The sequence below is a fragment of the Saimiri boliviensis genome, chromosome 6, assembly GCF_048565385.1.
Source record: "Saimiri boliviensis isolate mSaiBol1 chromosome 6, mSaiBol1.pri, whole genome shotgun sequence".
Classification (NCBI taxonomy): Eukaryota; Metazoa; Chordata; class Mammalia; order Primates; family Cebidae; genus Saimiri; species Saimiri boliviensis.
The window spans coordinates 23,149,723-23,177,641 of NC_133454.1; the positions used below are offsets into that span (position 1 = coordinate 23,149,723).

Here is a 27,919-nt window from a genome sequence, read left to right on the forward strand (position 1 = left end):
GTACTTCAGAATCGCCTCCTTCTTTCTTTTTAGTCCACAGATGGGTTCTGGGCGCGTCCACTAACTTCCTTCTTTCACAGGTCACTTAGTTGTGACATGGGGCCCAAACTCCACTCCTCCAGCACTGCGGGCAGTCCCTGGGGAAGGAGCTAGAGGTGAAGGCTTGGGAGCTGCCTCCCAGGTGAGCCTTCTCTGCAGGCATAATGCAGCCTGCATCCTCATCTCACCACTGGTCAGCCTGCCCAGACCTGGTGAGAAGACCCAGGGTACAGTGGCCATTCTCACAGCCGCTGAGACCCGGGAAGAACCACCTCTTGCTGAGCTTCAGAGAATGTAGTTTTATTTAAGAACATGTGTATCTTGTCTCCCATTAGCAGGGACTACAGAAGTATCAGGGCACTTTACCCAACCCTCAGGCGGCTGTTCTCGTAGCTGCAAAGGCCAGATGAGGAGAAGAAGACCCCACACTTCATGAGGAACAGAGACCTCTTTGCAGTTAAGTAAGGACTCTTACCTTTACCTTAACCAGAAGGGGGATGCAGGTGGTGGCATCTCAGGCACTGAGGCAGGTGGAGGGAATGTGGGGACAAAGGCCTCCCACTAGGAGTAGCTAGTCCCCCCACTAGGCATGGGTGCTTGGTAAGGGGGACAGGTCTCAGTCTCTAATTCTGGGCCCTGCTTTTTCCCCACCTGATCTTAGATAGACAGTGTAGGCACCCCCATACAAGAAAACAGCCAGGGGAGGTGACACACCCCCTTCTTTGTGCCAGGCTTGGGTCCTGCTGTGCTTTATGTTATAGAGCAGTCGGAAGGATAATGCTGCTTGATGTCAGATAGTCCAGCACGGAGGGCCTGCTGGGGAGGCAAAGACCCATGTGTGCCCAGCTCAAGTGCTTCCAGTTAACCAGGACACTTGGGTGTAAAATCTTTAAGAGCCTTAAGTCTCATTTCCATAGCTGAGACCCTCTGTTTACCCTTCAGGCTAAGGACTAACATCCCATGAGATCCCTGTACCATGCTTGCTCTTGGTAGGGCCTACTACATACAGGACTGGGCCTGCCTCCCTCTCAGACCCCACCTTCCTCCTGGAGAGAATGGTCTGGCTGGCAGCAGGTTCGCATTAGAAGACTAGTCTGTGGAAGTCACCCCCATTGCCACCTGCAGGATTGCAACCCCCCGGAGAGCCTTCATCTTCGTCCTTGTCTTCATCAAAGCCCCTCCCCCAGTGTGGAGATGTGGGGAGTGCAGAGATGTAGGCCGCCCTGCTCCGGGCCTCCTTCTCCTGCTCCTGGGAACACAGATGAGAGGAAACTTAGAATTCACAGCCACAGTCCACCCAGCACAGCACTTCTAAGTGTCTCCTCTGTGTCCCCAGGGCCTGGACACAGGAAGGAACCACGGCTTTTGTCCTAGAGGCATTGCAGTTCAGTGACAGGATTTATGGGGTGGACCCGGCCTTCCATCCTAGGTCTAGGCTTCAAAACGCCACCTCTTCCTCTCAACTACAGTCCCTGAGGCAGCACCGAGGAACTGATATGATTAGCTGACAGGGGTCTAATGTGGCACTAGGAAGCAGGAGGTCCAGGGACTCTGAGGGTCACTTCACACCCAACAGGAACCTGACAGCAGGCCGCCTGATCACGAGGAACGGATTCTGCCTATGACAAAGCACATCCTCATGTCACCGTGAGGTCAGCCTCATGGAGATCCTTATCACGACCCTGCCTCCATCTGGGTAGCATGGCAGAAGTAAGTGAAACACAGGCCTGGCATCCCCACCCCAGGTGCTGTGTTCCCCTCCCAAAATATGAACTCCAGGCACTGGTAACCACAGGTCCCAGTATGGCCACTGGCTACAGCTAGTACCCATCCCACTGGTCAAAGCCCTTGCTGTTCCAGCTGTTCCAGCTGCTCCATAGGCCAGTGCCACCCTTGACTCTAGAAAGTGGCATCAGACACAGTTAGTTACCTAGGAGGTTCACATGGGTAGCACATCACCCCAGAACCATCCTCTTCCCACTCAGACTCAACTATCCACTCTCATAGGTCCCTATGCTGCTGCTTCAGCACACTTATTAAACAAACAACTCCAACGATGACATGATTCTACAGCTAGAACATGTCAGGGTACAAAATCATCATCTCGGGCTACAAAATTAATGGGCAAAAATTGCTAGCATTCCTATACAACAAGCAAAGACCCAAATCATGAATAAACTCCAAGTCACAACCACTACAGAGAGAATAAAATACCTAGCAATACAGCGAAGGAGAACTACAAACCACTGCTTAAGGAAATAAAAGAGGACACAAACAGATGATGGAAAAACATTCCATGCTCATAGGAAGAATCAGCATCATGAAAACGGCCATACTTCCCAATATAATTAACAGATTTAATGCTAGTCCCATTAAACTACCACTCAACACCTGTTATCCCAGCACTTTGGGAGGCTGAAGCAGGCAGATCAGGAGGTCGAGACCAGCCTGACTGCTATGGTAAAACCCCGTCTCTAAAAATACAAAAATTAGCTAGGTATGGTAGTGCATGCCTGTAGTGAGGCTGAGGCAGAGGTTGCAGGGAGCCAAGATCATGCCACTGCATTCCAGCCTGGGTGACACAGTGAGACTCCTCTGTCTCAAGAAAAAGAACTATTCACAATTCTTCAGAGAATTAGAAAAAAACGATTTAAAAATTCATATGGAGCCAAAAGGCCCATATAACCAAGACAATCCTAAGCGAAAAGAACAAAACTAGAGGCCTCATGCCCACATGACTTCAAACTCTACTTCAAGGCTACAGTAACCAAAACAGCATGGTACTGACACATAGACCAATGTAACAGAATAGAGAACTCAGAAATAAGACTGCACACCTACAACCCTCTTCAACAAATCTGACAAAACAAGCAATGGGTCAAGGATTCCCTATTTAATAAATGGTGCTGAGAGAACTGGCTTCCTTCCTTATACATTCAGTTAAGATGGATTAAAGACTTTAATGTAAAACTCAAAACTGTAAAAACCCTAGAAGAAAATCTAGCCAATACCATTCACAACATAGGCAAAGATTTCATAATGAAAATGCCAAAAGCAATTGCAACAAAAGCAAAAAATGACAAATAGGATCTAATTAAACTAAAGAGCTTCTGCAAAGCAAAACACTATCAGAGTAAACAGACAACCTACAGAATAAGAAAATTTTCACAATCTATCCATCTGACAAAAGTCCAATATCCAGAGTCTACAAGGAACTTAAACATACATACAAGAAAAAAACCACCTCATTAAGAAGTGGGCAAAGGACATGAACACTTATCAGAATACATTCATGTAGCCAACATATGAAAAAAAAAGCTCATCATCACTGACCATTAGAGAAGTGCAAATCAAAACTACAATGAAATACCAACTCGCGCAAGCCAAAATCATGATTATTAAAAAGTCAGCAAACAGCCAGGCACAGTGGCTCACACCTGTAATCCCAGCACCTTGTGGGGCCAAGGTGGGTAGATCGCGAGGTCAGAAGAATGAGACCATTCTGGCTCACATGGTGAAAACTCGTCTCTACTAAAAATACAAAAAGTTAGCTGGGCATGGTGGTGCGTGCCTGTAATCCCAGCTACTCAGGAGGCTGAGGCAGGAGAATTGCCTGAACCCAGGAGGCGGCGGTTGCGGTGAGCTGAGATCACGCCATTGCACTCCAGCCTGGGTAACAAGAGCGAAACTCCGTCTCGAAAAAAAGAAAGGTTGGGATACAACAGATGCTGGTGAGGTTGTAGAGAAATAGGAATCCCTTTACACTGTTGGTGGGACTGTAATTTAATTCAACCATCATGGAAGAAAGTGTGGCAATTCCTCAAAGACCAAAAGGCAGAAATACCATTTGACCCAGCAATCCCATTACTGGGTAGATACCCAAAAGAATGTAAGTCATTCTGTTATAAAGATACATGCCGCAGGTATGTTCATTGCAGCACTATTCAAAATAGCAAAAAATAAATAAATAAATAAAAAGAATTGATGGAATCAGCCCAAATGCCCATCAATGATAGACTGGATTAAAAAAATGTGGCACATATACAGCAAGTAATACATACTATGCAGCCCTAAAAAGGAACAAGATCATGTCCTTTCCAGGGCCATGGATGGAGCTGGAAGCCGTTATCCTCAGCAAATTAACACAGTACACAAAACCGGCTACTGCATGTTCTTGCTCGTAAGTGGGAGCTGAACGCTGAGAACACATGGGGAGAGGGAAACCACACACACTGTGTGTTGGATGTGCCACCATGCCCTGCTAACCTTTTGTATTTTTAGTAGAGACGAGTTTTCACCATGTTAGCCAGAATGGTCTTACTCTCCTGACCTCGCGACGGAGAGGGAGGGAGAGTATCAGGAAGAACAGCTAACAGATACAGGGCTTAATACTTAAGTGATGGGACGACCGTGCAGCAAACCCCCGTGACACATTTACCTATGTAACATAACACATTCTGCACATGTACCCTGGAACTTAAAGGAAAAAACTGCATCATTCATTATTCAGTGTCTGTTACTTTGAAGTAAGGGGTTAGGTCTGTCTGGGCCACCAGTATATGCCCAGCACTGAGCAATGAATGAAAAGGATTTTGTAAGAAGACTTAGAGAGGGGAAAATATCTAAGCCAGCAGTTGCACTGGGACTGGACTCCCTTCCACCAGGAGATCAGATCAAAGTCCCCACAGCTCAGCTCACCTGTAGGTAAAGGATGTTGTCTTTGGAAATGGCTTCCATCAAGTCCTTGTGCAGGGTGGGCTCTGTCCGGACTCTGGGAGAGCCCGACTCAGCCTCAGGCCCCTCCCTGGGCCGCTGCCGGTAAAACAGCACGTAGGCTGTGTCCTTGGGGAAGAAGGAGGTGACATTGCTGACAGATTCAAAGGACGAGAAGGACACCCGAGTGTCGTTGAACAGGTACCACTGGTTCTCGGGCTCTGGCCTATCACCAGTTCCCAGAGAAGGAGCAGGGCGGGCAGCGCCCTCACGGGCATAGCAGTAGTAGTGACCACTCTCTGAAGACACTCCAGAGTGTACTACGACGCTGCAGAGATCATAGGCCTGGCCCCGGCCGCCAGCCAGCGGCAAGCGGAGCAGCAGGGGGATGGAGACGTCATCCAGGATCTTGCGGCGCCGCATGGTGCGCAGGTCGAAGGAGAAGCGCAGCAGCGTGAGGATGAGGTAGCGTGGCCCCTGGCTCAGCTCCACTACCTTCTCAGCATCCTGCAGGGAGCCACACGACTCACAGTAGTAGCGATTCTCAGCTGTCAGCTTCTCGGGCGACAGGAAGTAGTTGACCAGGTCCAGGACAGAGCGGGAGCCCTCGGAGCCACCAGGCTGCTCGCCGGAGGTGACGGCAGTATCCATGTGGGTCCCCGCTCCCAGGCTGTCTTCTTCCTTTTCCTGCTTTCCCTCCTTTTCTGTCTCCTTCTCAACCTTCTCTTCTTCCCCTACCTCCTTTTCTTTCTCCCTCGCTTCTTCCCCTCTGGTGCTTTCCTCCTCTTCCCTCGCTTCTTCCTTCTCCGTCTCCTCCTCCTTCCCTTCCTCTTCTACCTTTTCCTCCTGACTGCTCTGCCCCGCAGCTTCCTGGGAGTCCAGGCCTTCAATGTCCAGGTTGGCGGGGGGGGCGTCCCCTGTGATGCAGTGTTTCCGTTGCCTCTGAGGACCCACCCTGCCTGGCCCCTGTGCACTAGCTGCTGAGGGCAACTCTCGGGCTCTGAGGTCCTCTGCAGGGCGCATCACAGAGCCCAGGCGGCGGCGGCGGCAGCGCTCAGGAGGAGGAAAGGCAAGAGAGAGGTCTGTGAAGGCCTCCTCCCGGGAGGAGACGTTGAGGCAACAGAGACAGCAGATCCGAGTCACTATCTTGCCTCCAAACATTTTCTCCACAGAGGTTGAACTTGGGGCTGGGGGCTCCTCAGGCGGGGAGGGCGAGCTGGACTGCTTGAGTTTCTGGCAGATCCTTGTGCCCGTTTTCTCTTCTTCGTGCAACCTAGGGCAGGGAACACAGTCTCCATATGTACATGTGGGTCCCCCTTACAGGGCACTCAGCTTATCCAGGCCTGTCTACCTTCCCCAACAGCTGCACATTGACACACTCACATATCCACCCACGTGCTCACAGCAGCACCCTCGCTGCGCTCACCCACACCCTACATAAAGATGTGCTTGAGCTATGTCACATGTCCGCATGGCAGTGACCAAGCTGCACCGCCCGGTGTGCATATGACGGCCTTCCAGAGATCACTTCCATTCAGCATCTACCAAGCCTCCCTCACCCTCAGTCCCCGCCCTTCCAGCACACCTCTTCTCCAAGCCCTCCACACACTGGAGGCAGCACTCTTATTCCCAGGAAGATGCAACACAGCTCAGAGGTACTGGGGCTTGGCCCCAGGGACCCTCTAGACCTGGAGCCCTTGTGGAGCCCTGGCCCCCCTTACCGATCCAGCAGGTACTTCAGATACTCCGAGCAGTCCTGCTGGGTGCCGGGGCTAAACCAGGGCGTCCAGGATGCAGACAGGAAGTTCTCTGGGGAAATGGCAGGCCGCTAGGACAAAGGAGCAAAAGGCAGCGTCAGGAGCAGGCGGCTACTCACCAGCCAGCTCTGCATGGGTGAGGCCTGAGGGGCTACCTGTTACCCTCAGCCTCAAACTTCCTAGCCGCCTCCATGAGGTCCTCCCTCCCTCCTGTGGTCCCCGACCCATCCCAGCCCATATGCCCACACCTCTGAGCAGGGCATCGGGCTCACAGAGATGAACAAGCCTCTAGGAATCTGGTCTTCCCGGCACACCTCAGACTCTCCCCTCGGTCAAGATGAGTCGCAGACACAGCACCATGTTGTCTTCCCAGCCTTCCCTCCTCCATCACCACTGACTTCTCCCTCCCCTCCATGAGCCAGGAAGGGATTACTAATCTCTGTGCCCCCACACAGAGCCTTGCTTAATCCCTGGCCAAGGGCTTTAGGCTCCCTGAGGGCAGAGCTGGCGTTTGTTCTGTTCACCTCTGTACCTTCAGCAGCTCTCGGGCTGCCTGGCCGTGTGGGCACTCAAAAATGACAGCAGAATGAAGCAGCATGCTGTGGTGTGACTGTGTCCTCCAAAAAGCACGTGCTGGAAACATAATCCCCAGTGCAGCAGTGGAAGAGGGGATGAGATCCTGAGCACTCTGCCCTCATGAATGTATTAACTCTGTATCACAGGCCATCTACCGTCCCCAGCAGCCACACGCTGAGATGGGAGCAGGTTCTTGATTCAGACCCCCTTCCCTCTCATGTGCGCTCTCAGGCCCTGTCATGCCTTCCACCACATTATGATGCAGCCAGAAGGACGCCACAGACACAGCCCCTCCCTCTTGGCCCTTCCAATCTCCAAAACGGAAATAAATACATTTCCTCATAAATCACCAAGTCTCAAGTATTTGGTTACAGCAGCACAAAATGGATTACGGAAACACCGTAATGCAATGGACTGAATTGCCAAGTGGGGAGATTGGGCAGCATAACACAGAACAGGGCTCAAGGGGGCACTCCTTCTCCTGCCCAGCAAGGCACTAAATTGGCTCCATGTGCCAGCCTGAATGGGGGCTCAGCACCCGACATGCAATATGACAGCCAGATGCAGGCAGGTCCTCAGGAAGGGAAAGGTGTCCATGTCAGGGCCTGACAGAGCTGCCTCTCCCACCCCACCCCTGACTATCCCTGCACTCACCTGGCTGTGCTCTAGAAAGCCAAAAAGCCATTGCAGCTTGGTCATCAGGGGCTGTGAGTTGTTCTCAGTCAAACGAAGCACACAGTGTCTGAAGCTTCAAAACAAAGCAGGGACACCCAGGGTAAGCCGTGGGCCCCCAAGGAGACTCTAGTCACCCACGTCACAGGCTGCCCAGAGTCTCCAGGCCAGAGGCAGAACTGACATTTCTACCCCAGGATAAGGCCAGGGGCCAGGGGCTGGGGAGGAGGAGCAGGTGAACAACTCAGGCTGGGGTACTTGAGGTCAGGAACACAGCAGCAGACATGTTTTTGGACAATGAAGGGTATGAAGATGACCCTTGCAGCCCCTTTCAGCTCTGAGACCTCATAACTCCAGGACTCAAAGACTCAAATGTCTTAAGGTCCTGTGGTCCCAGGGTTCTAGGGTTAGGACTTTCTCACATGCCACAGGATCTATGCCAGTATCATCCTGGCCACAGCTGCTACTCACACACCCTTCTTCACTGCTTCCCTGGGGAAGGGCATTCATCCACCTCCAGAGCAGCAGGCTCTGCTCTGACCTGGGCCCTCCAAATGACTCTTCTGCCCTTAAGCCACCACCTCAAGCTGTTCCCCTGCCTTCCCAGGAGGGAGGCAGGCAGGGGTCAATGTGAGGAATACGCTGAAAGAAGAGGACCCTGTGGGGATGGGTGGAGCTCCTAGCGGGAAGTTCTTATCCCAGAGGAGACAGGAAGCCTCCCCTCCCTACGCACACAGTCTCTGAACAAGCCAATTCGCAGTCCCCAGCTTATCTCCTGTTCTCACAAGCAGCCCTGGACAGATCAGCCAGGCATTCTCCAAATATAGCCCATTGCACGGAAGAGCCCTAGGAAAAGTGTGGGCCACTTATCTCAGACCAAGGTAAGTTCAGAAAACAAGTAAGCGCTTAGAAATGTGTATAGCGTTTTAACATCACAACGACCATGCTAGCATACGATCGTTTTTCTAGTAAGTTGTTTTGTTATATTTTACAAAAGTAATATTCTGCAGCAGACTGGAAATTAGAAAAGAAAAACAAAACTAGTCCTTCACCAGCGTTTTGAGAAGAAAGTGCAGCAGCACCTTTGAAGTCTCGGAGATCAGCCCCAACCTCCTCCCACTGAACCTGAAGCTCAGAGAAAAGAAACTGATTTGAGGTCATATGATACGCCAGAATCAAAGCTTATTTTCACTGAATCGAAGCTGAAACTTTGATCGCTTAAGTAAGCTATAAGGTAGATAGGTGGCCATAGACTATAAAGATTGTGCTTGTTTCATTTTAACAGAGAGAGATGTCTAATACCAGGGTGGGCTGGGAGTTCTACTCTGGAAGACAAAATCCACCCCCTTGGACTCTAGGAGAAAAGTCAGTGATGTCAACCAACCCAGAGAAGACCCCCCTTTCCACTGCTGCCCAGCCCCTCAAGCCCCTTCCAGTCTTAACCTACTGCCTTGGCAATGGCCTGAGGCTCTGTCCCCAGAGACCACAGGGAATCATGCCAGCAATGCAAAGCAAGGCCCACCCTCTCCGACCCCTTCCCCCGACACCTTTCCACCTGTCATCAGGGAGCCCAGAGGAGAGAAGCAAGGGCAGACAGGGGATTCCAAAACAGCACCTACTCAGAAGCCATGAACAAGGCCTGAAGGATGCTGTTGACGTAGCACGTGTTGCCCAGGTTGATAAGACCAATCTTGCCCGTGTCGGACTTGGCCATGAGCCGGGGGTAGAAACCTGCCAGCTCGCTCTTCTGTGAGGTCCAGGCGTCCTGCCCCAGCAGCTGTTTGATGCGGTCTTCATTGGGAACATGGAGTTCCTGAGGAGGGAATAAGCAGGCACGCAGGATGGTGGGCACCAAGGTCATCTCAAAAAAAAAAAAAATCACCTATTTAGGCCAGGCACAGGGGCTCACGCCTGTAATCCCAGCACTTTGGGAGGCCGAGGCAGGTGGATCAAAGGAAGTCAGGAGTTCGAGATCAGCCTGGCCAACATGGCGAAACCCTGTCTCGACTAAAAATACAAAATAAGCCAGGCATGGTGACGCATGTCTGTAGTCCCAGCTACCCGAGAGGCTGAGGCAAGAGAATTGCTCAAACCAGAAGGCAGAGGTTGCAGTGAGCCAAAATTACACTACTGTACTCCAGCCTGGGCAACAGAGTGAGACTCCTCCTCAAAAAAAAAAAAAAAAAAAAAAGGCCAGGTGCGGTGGCTCACGCCTGTAATCCCAGCACTTTGGGAGGCCGAGGCGGGCGGATCACGAGGTCGAGAGATCGAGACCAGCCTGGTCAACATGGTGAAACCCCGTCTCTACTAAAAATACAAAACATTAGCTGGGCGTGGTGGCGCGTGCCTATAATCCCAGCTACTCAGGAGGCTGGGGCAGGAGAATTGCCTGAACCCAGGAGGCGGAGGTTGCGGTGAGCCGAGATCGCGCCATTGCACTCCAGCCTGGGTAACAAGAGCGAAACTCAGTCTCAAAAAAAAAAAAAAACCTCTTCTGGGAGGCCTTCTCAGATACACCCAACCCCAGGGCCTCGCAGGCATACCACCCCACAGATCTTCTGCAGTATTTGTGAACAATCCCCTGTTTCCAAACCCCTTCATTTAACATATGGGCTGTCTCCACGGTCTTTCAGGTCACAACTGCTTTGAGGTGGTGTAATTCCCATTTTATAGATGAAAAACATGAAGATTCAGACAGAGAAAATAATTGTCCAGGGTCACTGTCAGTAACTGAAGAATATGCACTTTCTTAGAAGAGCTCAGGCTCTCTGACTCAGTTTCCCCATCTGTCAACTGAGGACACGCCTACCTTTTGTCAGTCTGGCATCCTACATTTTCATGGTGCTGGCACACAATGATGTGCCCATTTCCACTAATCACCTATTTAGATTTGCAGAAACAGCTTTCAAGAGAAGAGAGTCACCTCCCTAAAACTTGACCCTACAGTCAGGACAGTGGGCAAATCCCTGGGGTCTGAGGTATTGGTCTTGGTCCTTATCATGCTTCCCACTCATTACCTTTGTCACATCAAACAGCTGTACCCAAGAATACCACTGAGCACTAGTTCCTTACTTGTTTCTTTACTAAAAGCAGAACGAAGTGAGAACAAACAGAGCACTAGTTCCAATGATGCTATCTTTCCAAGAGAAACATCTAAGCCTCAGGTCCTGTTCCTTAGCAGATTTTAGCAACAGTCATAACAGTTCCTCTAGCCCTGTTACTTCCAGGTCGTGGGCACAATGACTTAGATTTGTCCAAGACTCCACAGAGCTTTAAAACAGCTCAGCATCCAAACCCTCTTCTCCCCAGTGCATATCCTGTGGCTCCCACAGAGGGTCTTGCTCACCCAGCCGGGGTTAACACTTTTGCTCATTCACCGCCCAGAATCATTTATCCGATAACTTATCAGAGCAGTCAGTCACTTCTCACAGATAATTTAAAAAGAAGGCCGGGTGCAGTGGCTCATGCCTGTAATCCCAGCACTTTGGGAGGCCAAGGAGGGTGGATCACAAGGTCAGGAGATCGAGACCATCCGAGCCAACATGGTCAAACCCTGTCTCTACTAAAAATACAAAAAATTAGCTGGGCGTGGTGGTGCACACCTATAGTACCAACTATTCAGGAGGCCCAGGCAGGGGAATCATTTAAACCTGGGAGGCGGAGGTTGCAGTGAGCCGAGATGGTGTCACTGCACTCCAGCCTGGCAACAGAGCATGACTCCATCTAAAAAAAACAAAAACAAAAACAAAAAAAACAAAAAACAAAAACACATATATACCAAGGAGATGCCAGAGGCGAGACAGAAAAGATACAGACTCAGTGTCTTCTTCATCCCTTCTTTTTTCTTCCCATTATGCCCTATCTAATGTCCTCCTTGCCTGCCCCCAGCCACACACAACATGAACAGAGACAAAAAGGCAGAAAGAACCGCACACATCCATGCACACAGAGAAGATGGAAAAATATCCACACTAGGAACAAAATCAAATGCCATTTTTCCCAAAGAAGGTAACTTTGTACTCAGGAAAATAAAGCCTTCCAAATAACTTAAGTACCTAATAATGTTATTAGAAATTGACATGTGACAGCTCCCTTGGCAAGTACCACAGCTCCCAGAGAAACCGCCACAACCTGATACATCTAAGTCAGAGAACTTTCCAGAACTTATTTACAAAGGCGTATGTCCAAAGGGATGTACTCATAGAACCCATGTGAAACCAAGTTACGCAAAATAAAATCCTTTAGTTTGCTGCCTTGCCTCTCAAACTGGCTTATACCAGAGTGTTCAAAGTCACAGAACAAATGTGAAGCCATGTTTTCTATCATTCAAAGAAACATGTAATATTAAAACATTTATAATTATGACATATATACTTGAGTCTTTGAGATAAAATGAGGTTATAGAGAAACTCAGAGCTCAGGTCCAGCAGCTTTGGGTGAGCTCCCCTCTCTGATATCAAGTACTTGGGTAGAAACATTCAAGAAGCCCAGATCTACTACATTAAGCCAAGTGGCTCAGCCTAGTTTTCAAGGCACTGCTCCGCTAATCTTTCTGACTTCCCTTCTCCTGCCACATTACCACCAAACTAACCTTGCACATTCCCACTTCCTCTCTCCCTCTGAGGCATCCAGAGTGTCCTTTTCCAGTCCCCATCCAGCAAGACCAAGCTCCTATATCCCCTCTCTATGAAGCTTCCCAGGATTTTCTCAAGATTGGGGTCCTGGAGAAGGACTGCATCTGTATCATCTTACAAAACCTAACTCCCTGCCCCTACTGCTACAGGTGTGTGCAGACTCCGGATCAGACAATCCATAAGCCCCTACTGTGCAAAGCCCACACCTCTCTCATCATGGGTTTTCCTCAGTGCCAGGGGCAGGGTCTCTCCTCTCTGCCTGCACATTCATTACAGCACTCTCCACACTACAGTCCTACTCAATATCCCACTCATTCACTCACAGCCATCTCCTGGGCACAAAGAGCTGCCCAAAGCAGCTCACAATCTAGAAGGAAACAGAACCAGCCATAGAATTGCCAAGCTTTCGACCTACCTCCCTTCCAATGTGGCAACCCTTGGGCAACAACCCTAACACAGGGAAGTCCGCCTCATCCACCTCCACTATTAGGGGCTGCTGACCTATCATGGCAGCCCCTTCCATTGTAAGTCAGCTTTGATTACCAAAAAGGTCTTTCTGAAGTTTGAAAAACTAAGAAGATCCAAGTAAATACCACAGGTTTTGTTTGTTCTATCTACTGTCATTCATGCAGAATTGTTCCTTTGTGTGTCTTATAATTTTTGTACTATAAACTCATTTTCAGTAGAACTTTACCTTTATGGCTTGATTTATTCCTGTTTCTACCAGGCTACCCTTGGGTATTACAAGTTTATGACTTTTTTTTTTTTTTTTTTTTTTTGAGACAGAGTCTCACTTTGTCGCCAGGAGCCAGGCTGGAATGCAGTGGCACAATCTCGGCTCACTGCAACCTCTGCCTCCTGGGTTCAAGCAATTCTTCCGCCTCAGCCTCCCAAGTAGCTGGGACTACAGGCGCACGCCACCACGCCCAGCTAATTTTTGTATTTTTTTTGTATTTTTCTTTTTTTGAGACGGAGTTTCGCTCTTGTTACCCAGGCTGGAGTGCAATGGCGCGATCTCGGCTCACCGCAACCTCCGCCTCCTGGGTTCAGGCAATTCTCCTGCCTCAGCCTCCTGAGTAGCTGGGATTACAGGCACGTGCCACCATGCCCAGCTAATTTTTTTTTATTTTTAGTAGAGACGGGGTTTCACCATGTTGACCAGGATGGTCTCGATCTCTTGACCTCGTGATCCACCCGCCTCAGCCTCCCAAAGTGCTGGGATTACAGGCTCGAGCCACCGCACCCGGCTTTAATTTTTGTATTTTTAGTAGAGACGGGGTTTCACCATGTTAGCCAGGATGGTCTCGATCTGTTGACCTCGTGATCTGCCCGCCTTGGCCTCCCTAAGTGCTGGGATTACAGGCTCGAGCCACCGCGCCCGGCCGTTGATGACTACTTTTAATGTTACTATCTGAGCTTGGGGGAAAGGGCCACAACCCCCAAAATGGTATTAATCTGAACCCCTAAATCCAAATGAGAGCCCAGATCAAGCCAGAAAAGTTTCCCTGATGTCTGCTTAAGACCATGTGCACGTTTTTTCTAGACTCTTCTGCTGATGGTAAAACCTTTCTTGGGTCCTGGCTTTTAATGGGCTGCTTAGTGCTAACTTCCTACTGGAGACAGGCCCTAAATCTCACCTCCTGTTCCTACCAACTCAAGCTCCTCTGTGACTGAGATTGGCCATCTTGTCCCACCCAGGGAAAAGAGCATCGTTTCTCACCTACCACTCTGGAATTCAGTTCTCTCTTCTTTTTTGGCCCCTGGGAACTCTTCCTTACGTTCTTACAAGCTCAGCTATGTACTTCAAGTGATGTTTGTTATATTTTAATGAGCACTTCCAGCTGTTTTGTTAGCAGGACACTTTTCAAGTTATCTCATCGGCTGTGCTGCAGAAGTGAGTCAGATCAAAGGTTCTGCAAGGGCCACCTAGACCCCTTTCACCGCGCCCGACCTGCCCTATCAGGCAATGGGGAAGGGCTCTGCAATCCAGGGTCCAGCTACGTTATCTCACTACCTCCGTGACTTTGCACAAGTCACCAAACTTCTACAAGTCTCCCTTTCCTCATTTATGAAACTGAAATGAACTATATCTTCTTTGTAGGTAACTTGCGAGAATCAGAAGACAAAACATACAGGAAAATGCTGTCAAGTGTAGCAGTAGCCACAGATGTCAGTCACTGTTAGATCCTAGCAACCTGTCAAGCTCAGCTTGATGGCCTCTAAGAAACCCTTTTTTGGCCAGGTGTGGTGGCTCACACCTGTAATCCCAGCACTTTGGGAAGCCAAACCTGGCAGATCATCTGAGGTCAGGAGTTTTTTAAGACCAGCCTGACCAACGTGGAGAAACACTATCTGTATTAAAAATACAAAATTAGCTGGGAGCAGCTTTCAGCTGCTTCTGCCTGGAAGGGTACTGTGCCTGGGCCAGAAGCTCTGGATCCAGTAAGCCCTTGCTGTGTGACCCAGACCAAGCCACTTCCCTACTCTGGGCCTCAGTTTCTTCCTGTAATCCCAGTTACTCAGGAGGCTGAGGCAGGAGAACTGCTTGAACCTGGGAAGCGGAGGTTGCAGTGATCGGAGATCATGCCACTGCACTTCAGCCTGGGTGACAAGAGCAAGACTCAGTCTCAAAAAAGAAAGAAAGGAACCCTTGCTTCTTAGAGCCCTCATCTGTCTTCTCTAACTGGAGATCTTTCCTTCCTCTGGTTTCACACTGCTTTCAGGCCACACTTTGGAGACACTTTCAAAAGCTGCTCCGATCAGAGTTCCTTGTATACACGTCTATTGTCCTCACTAGGCTGCGATCACCTCCATGGAGGAGACTCCGTTTGCTTCACGCCTGTGCCCCAATTCCCAGCCTGGGCTTGGTGCAGAGCAGGGACATCAGTAAAGTCATGTGAACAACTGTACATTATCCCTGCTCTGGAGTGCTCACAGTCTGGTGAGGGAGGCAGACAGTGACAACATGTGACAGAGGGATATATCAGGAATGTGGGAGCCCAGAGAGGCCCTGGCCCCGCCTGATGGAGAGCAGGGGAGTACTGAGAGTGATCAGGGAAGACTTCCTGAAGGAAGTAACCCTGGAACAGAGACTTACAAGGTAAGTAGGAGCTGTCCAGGCACAGCAATTGAAAGGTTTTGTTTTTTACTTTCCACACTACACTGACAGAAAGAGAACGGTTTATGGTTAGAGAGCACAGCGTGTGCAAACACCCAGAACAGCCATGAGGCAGGACGGCCCACTTGGGGAAGGTGGGTGGCTCAGTGTGCCTGAGGCACCTGATGGACCTGGGGAGGTGATGGGAGGCAGCCAGGCACCACCCAATGATGGAGGCTGCCGCCAAGCCATGGTATGGCCCACAGGAAGGCCCACACTGGCATCTTTGTCAGAGTGGGATGAGTTCCAAGTAGGGAACTGTCACTTACCTTGATGGCCTCCATGACAGGCTCATACAGATCCGGGAAGCCTGGGAACCGGAACACCATGCAGTGGACCAGCTCTGCCAGCTGCTCTAGGCAGCTGGTCCCCGAGTTCGAGTCCTCCTTGACCAGAGAGGCCACCATGCGGGGGATGTGAGGGAGGAGCTGTGGGAGCAGAGCTGGGTCAGGCTCAGCACCAACCTGCCCACCTGAGACACGGGGCTGTGGTCCCTGCTGATAGCACACAGCACCCTGAGGCAGGGAGGCCTGCCTACCTGACCACCATCCCCTGACCCAGATGGGACTCTGAATTCTGCAGGCAGGTGACTCTTGGAATTTCCCAGACCTAAGACATGCTGCCTGAGTGTCTTCATCTCCAAAATAGGATGACTACTTCTCTCCTCACAGCCAAGGCGAGGCTGGAGCCCACCTCCCAGCTGTTGTGTGGCCTCAGCCATGTGACCTCCCTCAAGAGCCCAGGGGCAGCAGGCAGGAGCCTTTACCAGGTGGAAGGCCTCGTGGGAGTGCTGGAAGGTCAGGAGCATGTACTTGAGCACAGACAAGGCAGCTCCACGGACGATGGGGTACAGCAGCTTAGAGAAAACCTAGAAGAGAGCCCCTGGTCAGGAGTTCCCGGGCCCGAGCTGCCGAGACCAAGTACAGTCACGGGCCTGAGAGGGGGCTCAGAAACACCCTCGAGTTCATACCCACACAGAAGAAAAAACACTGAGGTGCTCACAGACCCAGGTGGACAGACAGATGGCGAGATGGACAGCATAATGGATGACCGGACCAAAAGTCAGACACACATACTTGGATGAGCGGTCAGGGAAACTAATGGGGAGCATCTGAGGCCCAGAGAGGGGCAGTGAATCCACCCAGGTCACACAGCGAGCTTGGTGGGGAGGCCCGATGCTCTGCCTCTCAGAGCTGCACCGCCCCTGGCAACAGCCTAGTGCAAAAGGCCGTAAGTCTCGGCTAGGACAGCGACACCAACCTTTTCAATTTTGGTGAGCGAAACCTCGATCAAGATGCTGAACTTCTTAACAGCAGCCAGGCCCTTCAGCAGTGCAATGATCCACTTGTCAATGTTCTTCCCCAGGGGCCAGGACACCCAGTCAATCATCCTGGTGAGGGGAGTGACAGTGACACAGGGACAAGAGACACCCAAAATGCTGGGGTGAGGGCAGCGCAGGGGCCAGCCATAATGTCCTGGGTTCCCACATTGACTCATGCCTGCCAAGGGCAGCCCCAGGGTCTGTGGGCTGAACCAGACACTGCTGGGAAATGCACGTGAGCCCAGAATAGCCACCTGCCAGACACTGAGGTTCCCAGCCCACCAGGAAGGGGGCCAGGCCCTCTCAGCGCCCCAGGCCTCGCCCCTCCACGCTGGGTTGCAGTGCCAGAACAAGGCCTTCAGCTGCTTCTGCCTGGAAGGGTACTGTGCCTGGGCCAGAAGCTCTGGCTCCAGCAAGCCCTTGCTGTGTGACCCAGATCAAGCCACTTCCCCGCTCTGGGCCTCAGTTTCTTCCTCTGTAAAGTGGGGATAATATCTCCCTCAGAGGGTTCTGGTATGGATTAAAGGAGATAGCAGCAGCTAACACATAGGTTGTGTTCACCCTTGACCAGGATACTCCATCAGCTTTACCTGTATCCACCCCACTGGACCCCACAATACAGCCTGTCTATGTGGGCCGAGCACAAAGCTGCCGAGCAGTCAGTGCCCAGGAAAACAGCCTAGACTCAGTGGACTGTGCTAGAAAGAGAACCATGAAACCAAAGTCATAACAATGGTAACGGCAGCTCCCATAGCACAGTTCGAGGCACGTTATGTGTATTGTCTTGTTTTACCCCATTTAATCCTCACAATAACCCTTTGGTTCAGTTAAAATGGTTTGGTTATACTCCATTTTACAGTTGAGGAAACTCAAGAGAGGTTAAGTAACTTGTCCAAAGTCACACAGGCAAGAAGTGGTAGAGGTGGGATTTGACCTCCAGCAACTTACCTCGAGAGCCCACACTCTTACCCACTAAAGGCAAGGAATCCAGGAAGGCCCTATGGAGACGGTGGATCTGCACACGGGATGGAAAGAATGGCAGAGGGAGGCATGCCAGGTGGACGGGGTCTGCATAGGCAAAGGCCTGCAGGGAGGAGGGGAGGCGGCATATTCTGGGATAACTGGACAGGCAGGTGCATCTAGATCACAGGGAGGAGGACGTTCAGATGAGGTGGGGGATGTGCAAGGACTCTGAGCTGAAAAGCACCCACACTCTGCTTCTCATGCTTGCCCCACTCAGAAAGCACCTGGTAGAGCACTCTCGCCTGCTTACCCAACCCCACCAAAGCCCGACAGCTTCTTATGCCACCACCCACTTCTGCTTTTACAGAAGGGTAAACTGAGGCTGAGAGCTCACTGGCATGTCCGGGGTCACACAGCTGGTACCTGGCCAGACAGCATCACTAGGGCAGGCTCTCTGTGCCCCCACATCCAGCCCCAGGCCAGGCACAGAGTAGGGCTCAAGAAAGGATGGACGACGGAACACACGTGAGGGCCTGGGCCCTCTGACACCAAATCTAGCCCAGCGTCCCACCCAGGAGAAAGGGCTTCTGGGAGGAAGAGAGGGAGGAGCCCCAGCCCTGACCCTGGCCCAGCCTCAGCATCCCACCTGCTGATGGCAGTCAGCATCTGCGAGTCCGTCACACTGTCATCATTGCTGAGGTTCCGGACAACACCGTCCATGAGCTCCAATGGGAGGTGCTGGACCACGCTGGCCAGGGCGCTAGATGGCGGCTCCTCCTCTGGAAGAGGGGACAGAGCTGAGTTTAGCAAGGAGGCAGGCCTCTCCCTTCCCCCAGCAAACCATGCCCTGGTGTCAACCAAGGAACGGGGTTGGGCCTCTGTGAAGAGCACAGCGGAGGCCACCTCCTCTCCTATAGCACCAAAGCCTCCGGTTCCACCTAAACTCAAAAAACCTTCACCAGCACAGCCTTGGGGCTATTCCTGTGCTGGGCACAGATGAAGCACTGACCAGCAGTGGATGTAAGGGCAAGGCCTTTAGAAGGGGACACACCGGAGCCAGCTAGAGAGGATGGGAGAGCTGTGTGGACTCGAGGAAAGAGATACTCCAAGTGGAACCACATAGAGGCCTAAGTGAGAAAGGGCATTTAGTTCCTTCACCTGCTGGGTGCCTTCCCTTCCCTTCCCTTCCCCTGGTAAGCCTCCTCATCAGGGAAGGCACACATCTTCCTCCACTCACTTGCTCTGTAGTCGAAGTTCCACTGTTGCCAATGGAGGATCAAGATTTTACGTTTTCCGGTTAACACAGCAGACTCCATCACCTCTCCAGACCCTCACCTTTGCCTGCCCAGGGAACGCTGTCCCTGCTGCCAGGTGCCACCAATCTGACAACTCGTGGCTCTGAAGTAATAGCTTCTAACAAGCCCACCTGACCTGAAGGCCATGCTGACCTCCCACCCCCACCCCAACACACCAATCCTGTGGCTTGCTCAACCCCCCTGTTCCTCTCTCTGGCCAAGATGACCCATGTCCTTCTCACACTAGTGTGCTCCTCTCGGGCGCCTGAATGCAAAGATCTGCATGTACAACAGCCCCCTGGCCAGGAGCCCACCCAGGACCTCGACGTGCCCACGCTCGTGGCCCCGGCCGCACACGCACCTGTGCAGGAGATGACTGCGAACAGCTCTTTGAGGCAGGGCAGGATAGCAGCGGGCTGCGCTCGCCACAGCTGAGCCAGGAGCCCGCTCACCTGCTGGGCCTGCTCCAGGAACTCCACGGCGCCCTCCTCGCCTTCGGCCGGGCAGCGGAAGCGGCCGAGGCAACGCACCAGCTGCTGGCAGAAAAGCAGGCGGTGCGGGCCGTCGGGCACACAGCGCGGGTGGCGCGCCAACAGCCGTGCCACCTGCGCGCAGGCCGCGGGCCCCGGGCGCTCGCACACGGTGCGCAGCACCTCACGCCGCAGCAGCGCAAACACCTCGTCGGCCGCGGGCCCTTCGGGCAGCAGCTGCAGGCCCAGCTGCACGCAGGCGAGCGCGCGGGGGCCCGGGGGCCCGGCGCCACCCTGCAGCAGGCGCAGCACGCGGCGCGCGCTGAAGAACTCGGCGAAGACGTCGGGGTGGTGGCGGCCGGCCACGTGCAGCAGCTGGCAGCCCACGCGGCGCGGCAGCTCCTCCGCGCCGCCCACGTAGAGGCGCGCGCCCAGCGCCAGTAGCGCCAGGCACTGCTCACGCTCCAGCGGCTGCCGCGCCGCCTCCAGCACGCGCCTCACCAGCCCCTGCTTCACGCTGACCGGGTACGACGACGTCACCACCGCCTCCAGGATCTTGTCCATGGCGCCCGCGCTGCGGAGGACAAGGAGCGGCGTCACGTGAACTCGGCCCGGCCGGGCAACCGCGGGCCTCAAGAGTTCCCGATGCAGGCCCCGCGTGCTGAGACTTAGGGCAAGCAACTCAAACTTTCTGGGCCTCAATTTTCTCAGCCTGCCGCCCTCGGTTCACGGTATGCCCTCTGCCCCTGGGAATGCGCGTCCCTCTCCTGCAGACCTCAACGGAAAGTCACTTCACCAAGGAATCCTCGCCTGACCTCCCTGCCTGGGTCAATCTCTCTAATTAAAAATGAGAACATCTGTGAAACGGGGCAAGGCCATCCCCTCACCGCGAGCTATCCTCATGAGTTAAAGCACGACACTTGGCACATAATAAACGCCAGGGGCCTGCGCGGTGGTTTACATCTAGTCAGCACCTGGGGAGACCCAGGCAGCAGGATCCCTTGAGCCCAAGAGTTCGATACCAGCCTGAGCAAGAGTGAGTCCCCGCTCAACAAAAAATAAAAACATTACCCAGGCGTGGTGGCACACACCTGTAATCCCAGCTACTCTGGAGGCTGAAGTGGGAGGCTGGCTTGGGCCTGGGAGTTTGAAGCTGCAGTGAGTGGAGATCATGCCACTGCACTTCAACCTGGACAACATAGGAGACCCTGTCTCCACATAAATTTACCCCCAGGCAGTTGTAGCTACTGTTGCTGAGCGCCCTTTAATCTCACAAAGGCTACATGAGCCTCCTCCCCATCCTTACCCCTTTGCCCCTCTCTCCCCAGGGCTCCCTGGTGACCCTGTCCACTCTCCGGGCAAGTAGAAGCGGGATCTAGAAGCTGCTGTCCAGAGTCTCAGCCAAGTCATGCGCATGGGGGAGATGAGATGGGGCACACACAAAAAATCGCACCCCTGTGGAGAAAGAGGCCCCAGGGAGAACTGGCAGAGATCCCAGAATCCCTGCGCTCTTTCTTTCTACCTCCACTCAACTCCCTGCTCCTTCCCCAGTACCGTACCCCTCCGCTAGGCTCCAGTTCATGTGTGTGCTGTGCCTTTTGCCTGACACGTCCTTATCTCCTGAGCCCCCAGCCCCGCCGCCACCACCCTCTCACACAACCAGGCAAGAGCATCTTCCTTCGAAGCCAATCTACAGCACCTATCCTCAGTGAGAACCCCTGGTCCTCCATGCTGGAATCCACCTCCACCCTTGATTCCTACAATCACCTGTGGTCTCTTCCACTCTAGCTAGGATCACTTGGTGCTGCGTATGGGTCCCAGTCACCTCCACCAAAGCAGAAATCTTGTCTCTGCGCTCCGGCCCTGCACACCTAGGGCTCTGCCTGCTTCGGCCCACACCAGCCTGTTGCCCGTGGCTGACGGTGTGCCCCTCTGCCCCTGCGCCTGTGTATGCTCCTCCCTCGCCCGCAGACCGCAGCTGAAAGTCACTGCATCAAGGAAGCCTCACCCGACCTCCCTGCCTGGGTCAATCTCTCTAATTAGAAATTAGAACATCCTGTCCTTCTCCTTGGTAGCACTTGTCATGATTTCTTGATTGGGGTCAGCCTCCCCTCTAATCCTGTAGATGGCTCCTGAGGGAAGCTTCAGGTTTTGCTCGCCACAGGATCCCCAGCACCTAGCACAGTGTCGAGCATGCAGTAGGCATTTGCTGGATGAGCAAATACAGGGTGCAGTGTGATTCTCTCAGCCTTACTCCTGTGAGCCGTAATAGCCCTCCTTCTGCCCCTCTCCTCCATCTGGCCTGTTTCCTGAAGACCGTCCCACACCAACCCACCTTGAGCCCATGCAGGTTCACATGGGCATGCTTGCTTTCTTAACACCTAGCACTTAATGCCTCTCCTGGAGAGCAGAACCATTTCTTAGCTTCAGTGTATAACCCCAATCTACGTAGGACCTAAAAGAAGGCTCAGCATATAGCAGGTGTTTAGCTAAACTTACTGGCTCAGTAAAAACTACTCTTATGCCTAAGAAGTGGAGCTAGAGTGTGGACAAGCCTTAAATCTCCTGGATAATAAGCCAGAAAGTTTTATTCAGAACCACAAATATTCTGGAACCCAACCATGTACTAGGCCCAGTGAGCTCCCTGCTCTGTTCCAGTTCCCAGCTGTGACCTCACCTCCACTGCTGCACATGTCATGATGCAAAGGGCCCATTTGTTTAAACACCTGTCTCTCTCACCAGCTGTAAGCTCCACCAGGAAAGGAACAGGGCTTATTTGTCTGTGGCTAGCATCTCTCATGCCAACACTGTGTGCCTCTCAACAGTTCACTGCTGGTTAGAGGTTGTAGCCATGGCAAAGATCAGGGTTCCCAAATTCTAGCCTGGATGCCTCAGAAGCACCTGGGCACCTGCTGCAAGTTCAGGTGCAGCCGGGCACAGTAGCTCACGCCTGGAGTGCCAGCACTTTGGGAGGCCAAGGCAGGCAGATCACTTTAGCCTAGGAGTTCAAGACCAGCCAGGGATGGTGGCGCACCCAGGAGAGCCCAGGAGGTCAAGGCTGAAGTAAGGGAAGATCGTGCCACTGCACTCCAGCCTAAGTGACAGAGTGAGGCCCTGTCTCGAAAAAACAAAATTAAGAAAGAAAAAGAACAAGTTCAGGGCCCACCTTAAGCTTCCTGAATGAGGAAATGAGGAAAATTATGTGATTCTGCTATTTTTTTTTTTTTTTTTTGACTCTTTGAATGTGGCTCATCTGGGATACATTCTGGTTCCCATACAGGTTCCTTAGGCTCACTGAGCTGGGCACAAGGAAGTTCTCAGAAAATGTCAACTCCTGTTGCTTTAGAAGCAAAGTCCTTGCCTTTAAAGAGCTTCCAGTCTGATGGCGGAGGCAGAAATGTTTGTCAAGGCGCCACTGCAAGTCATAATCTCAAAAGTCCTATAAAAGTGTCTTTAAAAACTGGTCTCCCAACCGGGTGCAGTGGCTCACGCCTGTAATCTCAGCACTTTGGGAGGCCGAGGCGGGTGGATCACGAGGTCAAGAGATCGAGACCATCCTGGCCAGCATGGTGGAACCCATCTCTACTAAAAATACAAAAAAAAATTAGCTGGGCATGGTGGCGCATGCCTGTAGTCCCAGCTACTCGGGAGGCTGAGGCAGGAGAATTGCCTGAACCTGGGAGGCGAAGGTTGCAGTGAGCAGAGGTCACGCCACTGCACTCCAGCCTGGTGCCTGGTGACTGAATGAGACTCTGTCTCAAAAAAACAAAAAACAAAAAAAAAAAAAACTGGTCTCCCAGCGGGGCACAGCAGCTCATGCCTGTAATCTTAGCACTCTGGGAGGCCAAGGTGGGCACATGGCTTGAGCTCAGGAGTTTGAGAGCAGCCTAGGCAACACAGCGAACTCCCACAACAACAACAACAACAACAACAACAATTAGCCAGGTGCAGTGCCTCACACCTGTAGTCCCAGCTACTTGGGGCTGAGACAAAAGAATCCCTTGAGCTTGGGTGGCAGAGGTTGCAGTGAGCTGAGATTATGCCACTGCACTCCAGCCTCAGGGACAAAGTGAGTTCCTGTCAATAATAATAATAATAATAATAAATTTTTAAACTCTCCCTTCAGCCCTGGTCCCCTTTCCTAGGCAGTGCATGTGACAAGGTGGCTGCTGTGGCCGGCCTTTCTCACACAAACAGTCCATCCTCCCAGACCCCTGGGATGGCTAGTGGATTTCATATGCTTTCAACCCAGGATGCCAACAAATCCTGGTACTCAGGCAGCCAAGGAGAAACCCTAATCCATGAGGTATTGGCATCCTTTGTGAAGGAAGAGGGCATGGGGCAGGCACAAATGGAGTTCTGGGGACAGGGAAGACTCTGGTAGTAGAAAGAGTCCCAGACTCGGAATGAGGAATCCTGCATTCTAGCCCTGAAACATTGTGTTACCCTCAGCAAACCACACCCATGAGCCTCTTTTCTGTAAAATGGGACAAATGATATTAGACTGAACCGCATGAAACTGAATGGTCAAATATTGGCAATTTCATGTTGTTCTAATACCACATGAGCCTGGCAGCTGACAGCTCAAATAGAGCTGCTCCATGAGAGCTCTGATCTCCAAGGCCAGCCGGGCAGCCTCTGCTCAGTCTGTGGCCTAGCCACAGCAAGCAGGCCCTGCCCACCTGCCCCAACTCCCACGCAGGCAGTCTGAGGACAGCTGTCACCATGGTCACCAGCAAACCCGCTCAATATCTTGGATGCAGTCACACAAAAGGGATTTAGAGGCTTGCCCCTTACCTGGCCCCATCAGGCCAGGAAAGGCAGGACAAGGGCAGGTATCCCACTGCCAGGAATGGGGAAAGTGAGGCTCAGAGAGGCAGAGGAACAGGGCCTTGGCAGGCAGGAGTAGAACCTGCATTCTGCCTCCCTTAGGAGGGCTGGATTAGCCTGCTAGGCCTCGGGTCAGGAAATGGCCCGTCAATGCTGGCTCTGACTCAAGAGACAGCTGCCTTGTGCCAACGCACCAGCAAACAGCAGCCCGTGTCCTCCCCAGAACAGCCTGCATTAAAAGCATAAGACACAGGTTTTCTGCTTCAAAGTCATCAGGTGACCTTGGGTGAGTCCCTGCGTGGCTCCTCAGCCTTCTCATCTGGAAAATGGGGGCTATTTCAAGTCTGCCATTCACAGGGTTGAGACAAGGTATAAAAAAGATGAGGGCCAGGCAGTTGTGAATCTGTTTTGGGGCCATCTGGCACTGATGGAAGACACAGACACTGTCAGGGGAAGGAGACAAGGAGACACGCACTGCTGATGCCACTGATTCTCCAAGGCACCTCCTCCGTCAGCCCTCGCTGCCACCTTGGTGTTCCCAGCCCCACCCAGGATCAGTCCCCCTGACTTCTTGCCTGGACTAGTACATCTCCTAACCCATCTCCCAGTTCCCTCCCTCAATCCATGCTCCAACAGAGGCATGTACCTTGGAGGAGAACAGAGTTCAGGCTTTGAGTCTAGCCCAGCCACCACGGAGGCTTCTATTGGGGTGTTCTTTCACCTCTGTGATTCTTGGAACACCCTAATACAAGGTGACTACCTGCCCACCCCTTATCCTCTCCCAGCCAACACTGCTACTCCTCCCAAGCCCTTGGCTCATACCCCCAGCCCTACTGGCACGACAGCCTGAGTGTCCCAGTAACACCCAGCACACTCCAAGGCACATAGTGAGCACTCAAGAAAGTCCCGATCCCTTAAAAAGGCCCAGATTCCTTCACCTGTTCCCCTTGGATGACCCTCAGCGTTTCTGCTGAGTGTTGACTGATCTCTGTTCCTGCAGAGTGGAACCTGACTTATCTCCATCACCCCAAAGCACCCAGTGTGTGCGTGTGTGTGTGTGTGTGTGTGTGTGTGTACACGACTCCAGTGCTCAACCCACTGCCACGCCCTGGGCCCCCACTCAGGCTTCATCATTCCTCCTCGGTCTCTCTAACCCACCCTGCAGCATCGTCAGATGGAGCTGATTCGATGGCAAGCACCATTCTGCCCAGGCCCCGCTCAGGACTCTCAACACTCCCCTGCCCCTTGGACCCAGAATAAGGTCCAAACTCCCAAGTCCAACATGCAGACCCTTTCTGTGATCTCAGCTGATAGGGGGCAGGGATAGAGATGAACCCCAGCGACATTGTTCTATGGGGACTCTTACAGACGTGGGGCGGGGGGCTTCTTCCTGATTGCTGCTTAGCACAATGGCCTCTCTACTGAAAAACGGCCTCTCCCTCTTCTCTCCTGAAAAATTCTGACTCATCCTTCAATGCCCAGCTCACATGCTGTCTCCTCTGGGAAGCCTTTCCTTTTCCCTGCACAATTTGAGTGTCTAGAGTTCTGGGCTCCAAGGCCCTTTTAGCTATTCCCATCTCTTTACAGTGTAACTGGAGTCCATGTCTCTCTCTCCCACAGGCTGGGACCTCCCTTGGCAGACGTCCAACTGCTGTCTCTGAGCCCAGTTCCCAGGACAGAACCAAGGACCGAGGTGTCTGTGAAGGTGCGTCAAGCGACTCATGAGAGACATGTGACAGCAAGATGAGAGAAACCCACGGATGTGGCCACAGAAGTACCTTCCAGAGACTGGCCCAACCTTTGCTCTAGTCACTGCCCGCTCCTTTGCCCAGGCCTGGTCTTGTATATCAGAAACACTGAAAATCTTAAACAGCAGCCAAGAAAGCCCGTACAGAGGTCACTGGACTGGACTGAGGCTTTAGCCATTCTAAAAATCGTTCAAACAATCAAAGCAAATGAAAAAACACAAAACAAACAAACAAAAAAACAAAACAAAAAATTGTTCCTGGTTAGCCTTCAGGTCAAAAGCTCACGGAATCTCCTAGGACCTGGGGAGAAGGCTTCACGTGTTACTCAGCCTCTCCCTGCCCTACAGCAGAGCAGTGCATCTCAGCCCCTGCTCAGCACCCAAGAGCTGAGGAGGCATTTCCTCCCCTCTCTGACCCTCACAGCCAGCCTCTCTCCTTTGACTCCCCTGGGTGGCAGAGCTACCTGGGGTGCCAGGCTGCCCCTCCCAACACGCCTCTCTCCTTTGACTCCCCTGGGTGGCAGAGCTACCTGGGGTGCCAGGCTGCCCCTCCCAACACTAGGTGGGGCCCTCCATCTCTGGCCCCCAGGTGTCTGAATGGAAGCATCTCTCCAGGCATTTTTTAACTGAACTTCTACCCAAGGCAACCCTGGGAAGAAGTCCTTCACCCTACTCTGGAAGCCCCATGTCTGGGCCACCAAACTGTCTCCTGGAAAGAAAAAGAAAAAAGGGTTTCACAGGTAAAAAGCAACTGCTCTTCCTTAAATGGGTATGAGGAGAGAGAAGGGAAGAAAGCAGGAGCAGCCATTCCCTCCTCAAGAACCCATCGCACACACCTATCCCTACGGGGCCACCCCTCACAAACCTGTAAGGGCCGACTCCACCCCAGGCTTTCTGGAAGGAAGGGCACCAAACTGACACATCAGGGTCTCTAGTTTGCAAGGGCTGTAAGGGGGGTTGAGGGCGGGTATCCCAGGGCCCAGGATGCTGAGCATAGGAAAAGCCCATTCCAAGCAATGGTGGCCTAGGGCCTCCCAGTTTGTGCCGCAGCTCGGCCACCTCCCTCCCTCCAGTGCACCCGCGCCCAGCCCACGCTTGAGCTGGAGGGCCCTACGAAAGGCCAGCGAGCGAATGCACTGGGTAGTGGGTGCGAATGTCCTCTTACCTGAAGGGCGAGGGAGCAGGATCACTTCGACATGCACTTGATGAAAGAGGAGGTTAATGCCCAGAGAGGAGTAGCTACTTGCCCAAGGTCACACAGCGAGGTCCAGGATGCACCCACATCTCCCGACTCCCAGCCCTGGGCTCGCAAGTCCAGGGTTCTCGAATCGCCAGGGTGTAGACACTGTACCCCAAAGCCAGACACACGCCCCCAACCCCCTTACCTCCCAGATCCCAGTGGGCCCTGCCTCCGAGCTGGCTGCTGGGCGGGGCGCTCAGGCCGCGCTGGACGAGGCTGAGCCCGGCTAGGTCAGGGCGGGTCCTCTGCTCCCCCCAGGGTGGAGACGCCCTCCGCCAGGTCCCAGAAGGAAGAGATGCTGCTTCCACTGCAAAATCCAGTCTTCCTACCCAGCCCGGTACAAGCCTGTATGTATCCAGGGAGCCCGACTCTGCGGCGCGGCCCCGGGGATGCGGGACGAAGTGGGGGAGGGGAGAGGTGTGGGAAAGGGGGTGGAGCCGGAGCGGGGGCCACCCTGCGAGCTGCCGCTCGGACCGCGTCCCCTTTAAGGCCAGCCGGCCGGACA

At 52.8% G+C, this 27,919-nt stretch overlaps 1 protein-coding gene across 3 annotated transcripts; it reads right to left on the reverse strand.

Moving 5' to 3' along the window:
• Positions 1-323: 323 nt before the first annotated feature.
• On the reverse strand, positions 324-27,889 carry USP35 (ubiquitin specific peptidase 35). 3 transcript variants are annotated; one of them, XM_039462222.2, is made up of 12 exons: positions 27,560-27,889; positions 20,904-21,052; positions 19,489-20,171; positions 18,479-18,611; positions 16,809-16,938; positions 16,315-16,416; positions 15,818-15,976; positions 9,377-9,570; positions 7,740-7,833; positions 6,474-6,580; positions 4,738-6,025; positions 324-1,288 (listed from the first exon to the last, which is right to left on the reverse strand). In XM_039462222.2, the coding sequence occupies exons 2-12, from the start codon at positions 21,011-21,013 to the stop codon at positions 1,121-1,123; spliced, it is 3,168 nt and encodes a 1,055-aa protein (XP_039318156.1). In that variant the 5' UTR covers positions 21,014-21,052; positions 27,560-27,889; the 3' UTR covers positions 324-1,120. The 3 variants fall into 3 exon arrangements, with proteins under 3 accessions (XP_039318156.1, XP_003935139.3, XP_039318157.1); XM_003935090.4 differs by lacking the exon at positions 20,904-21,052 and having other exon boundaries at positions 27,560-27,888; XM_039462223.2 differs by lacking the exons at positions 20,904-21,052; positions 27,560-27,889 and adding an exon at positions 27,340-27,549.
• Between the last annotated feature and the right edge of the window lie 30 nt (positions 27,890-27,919).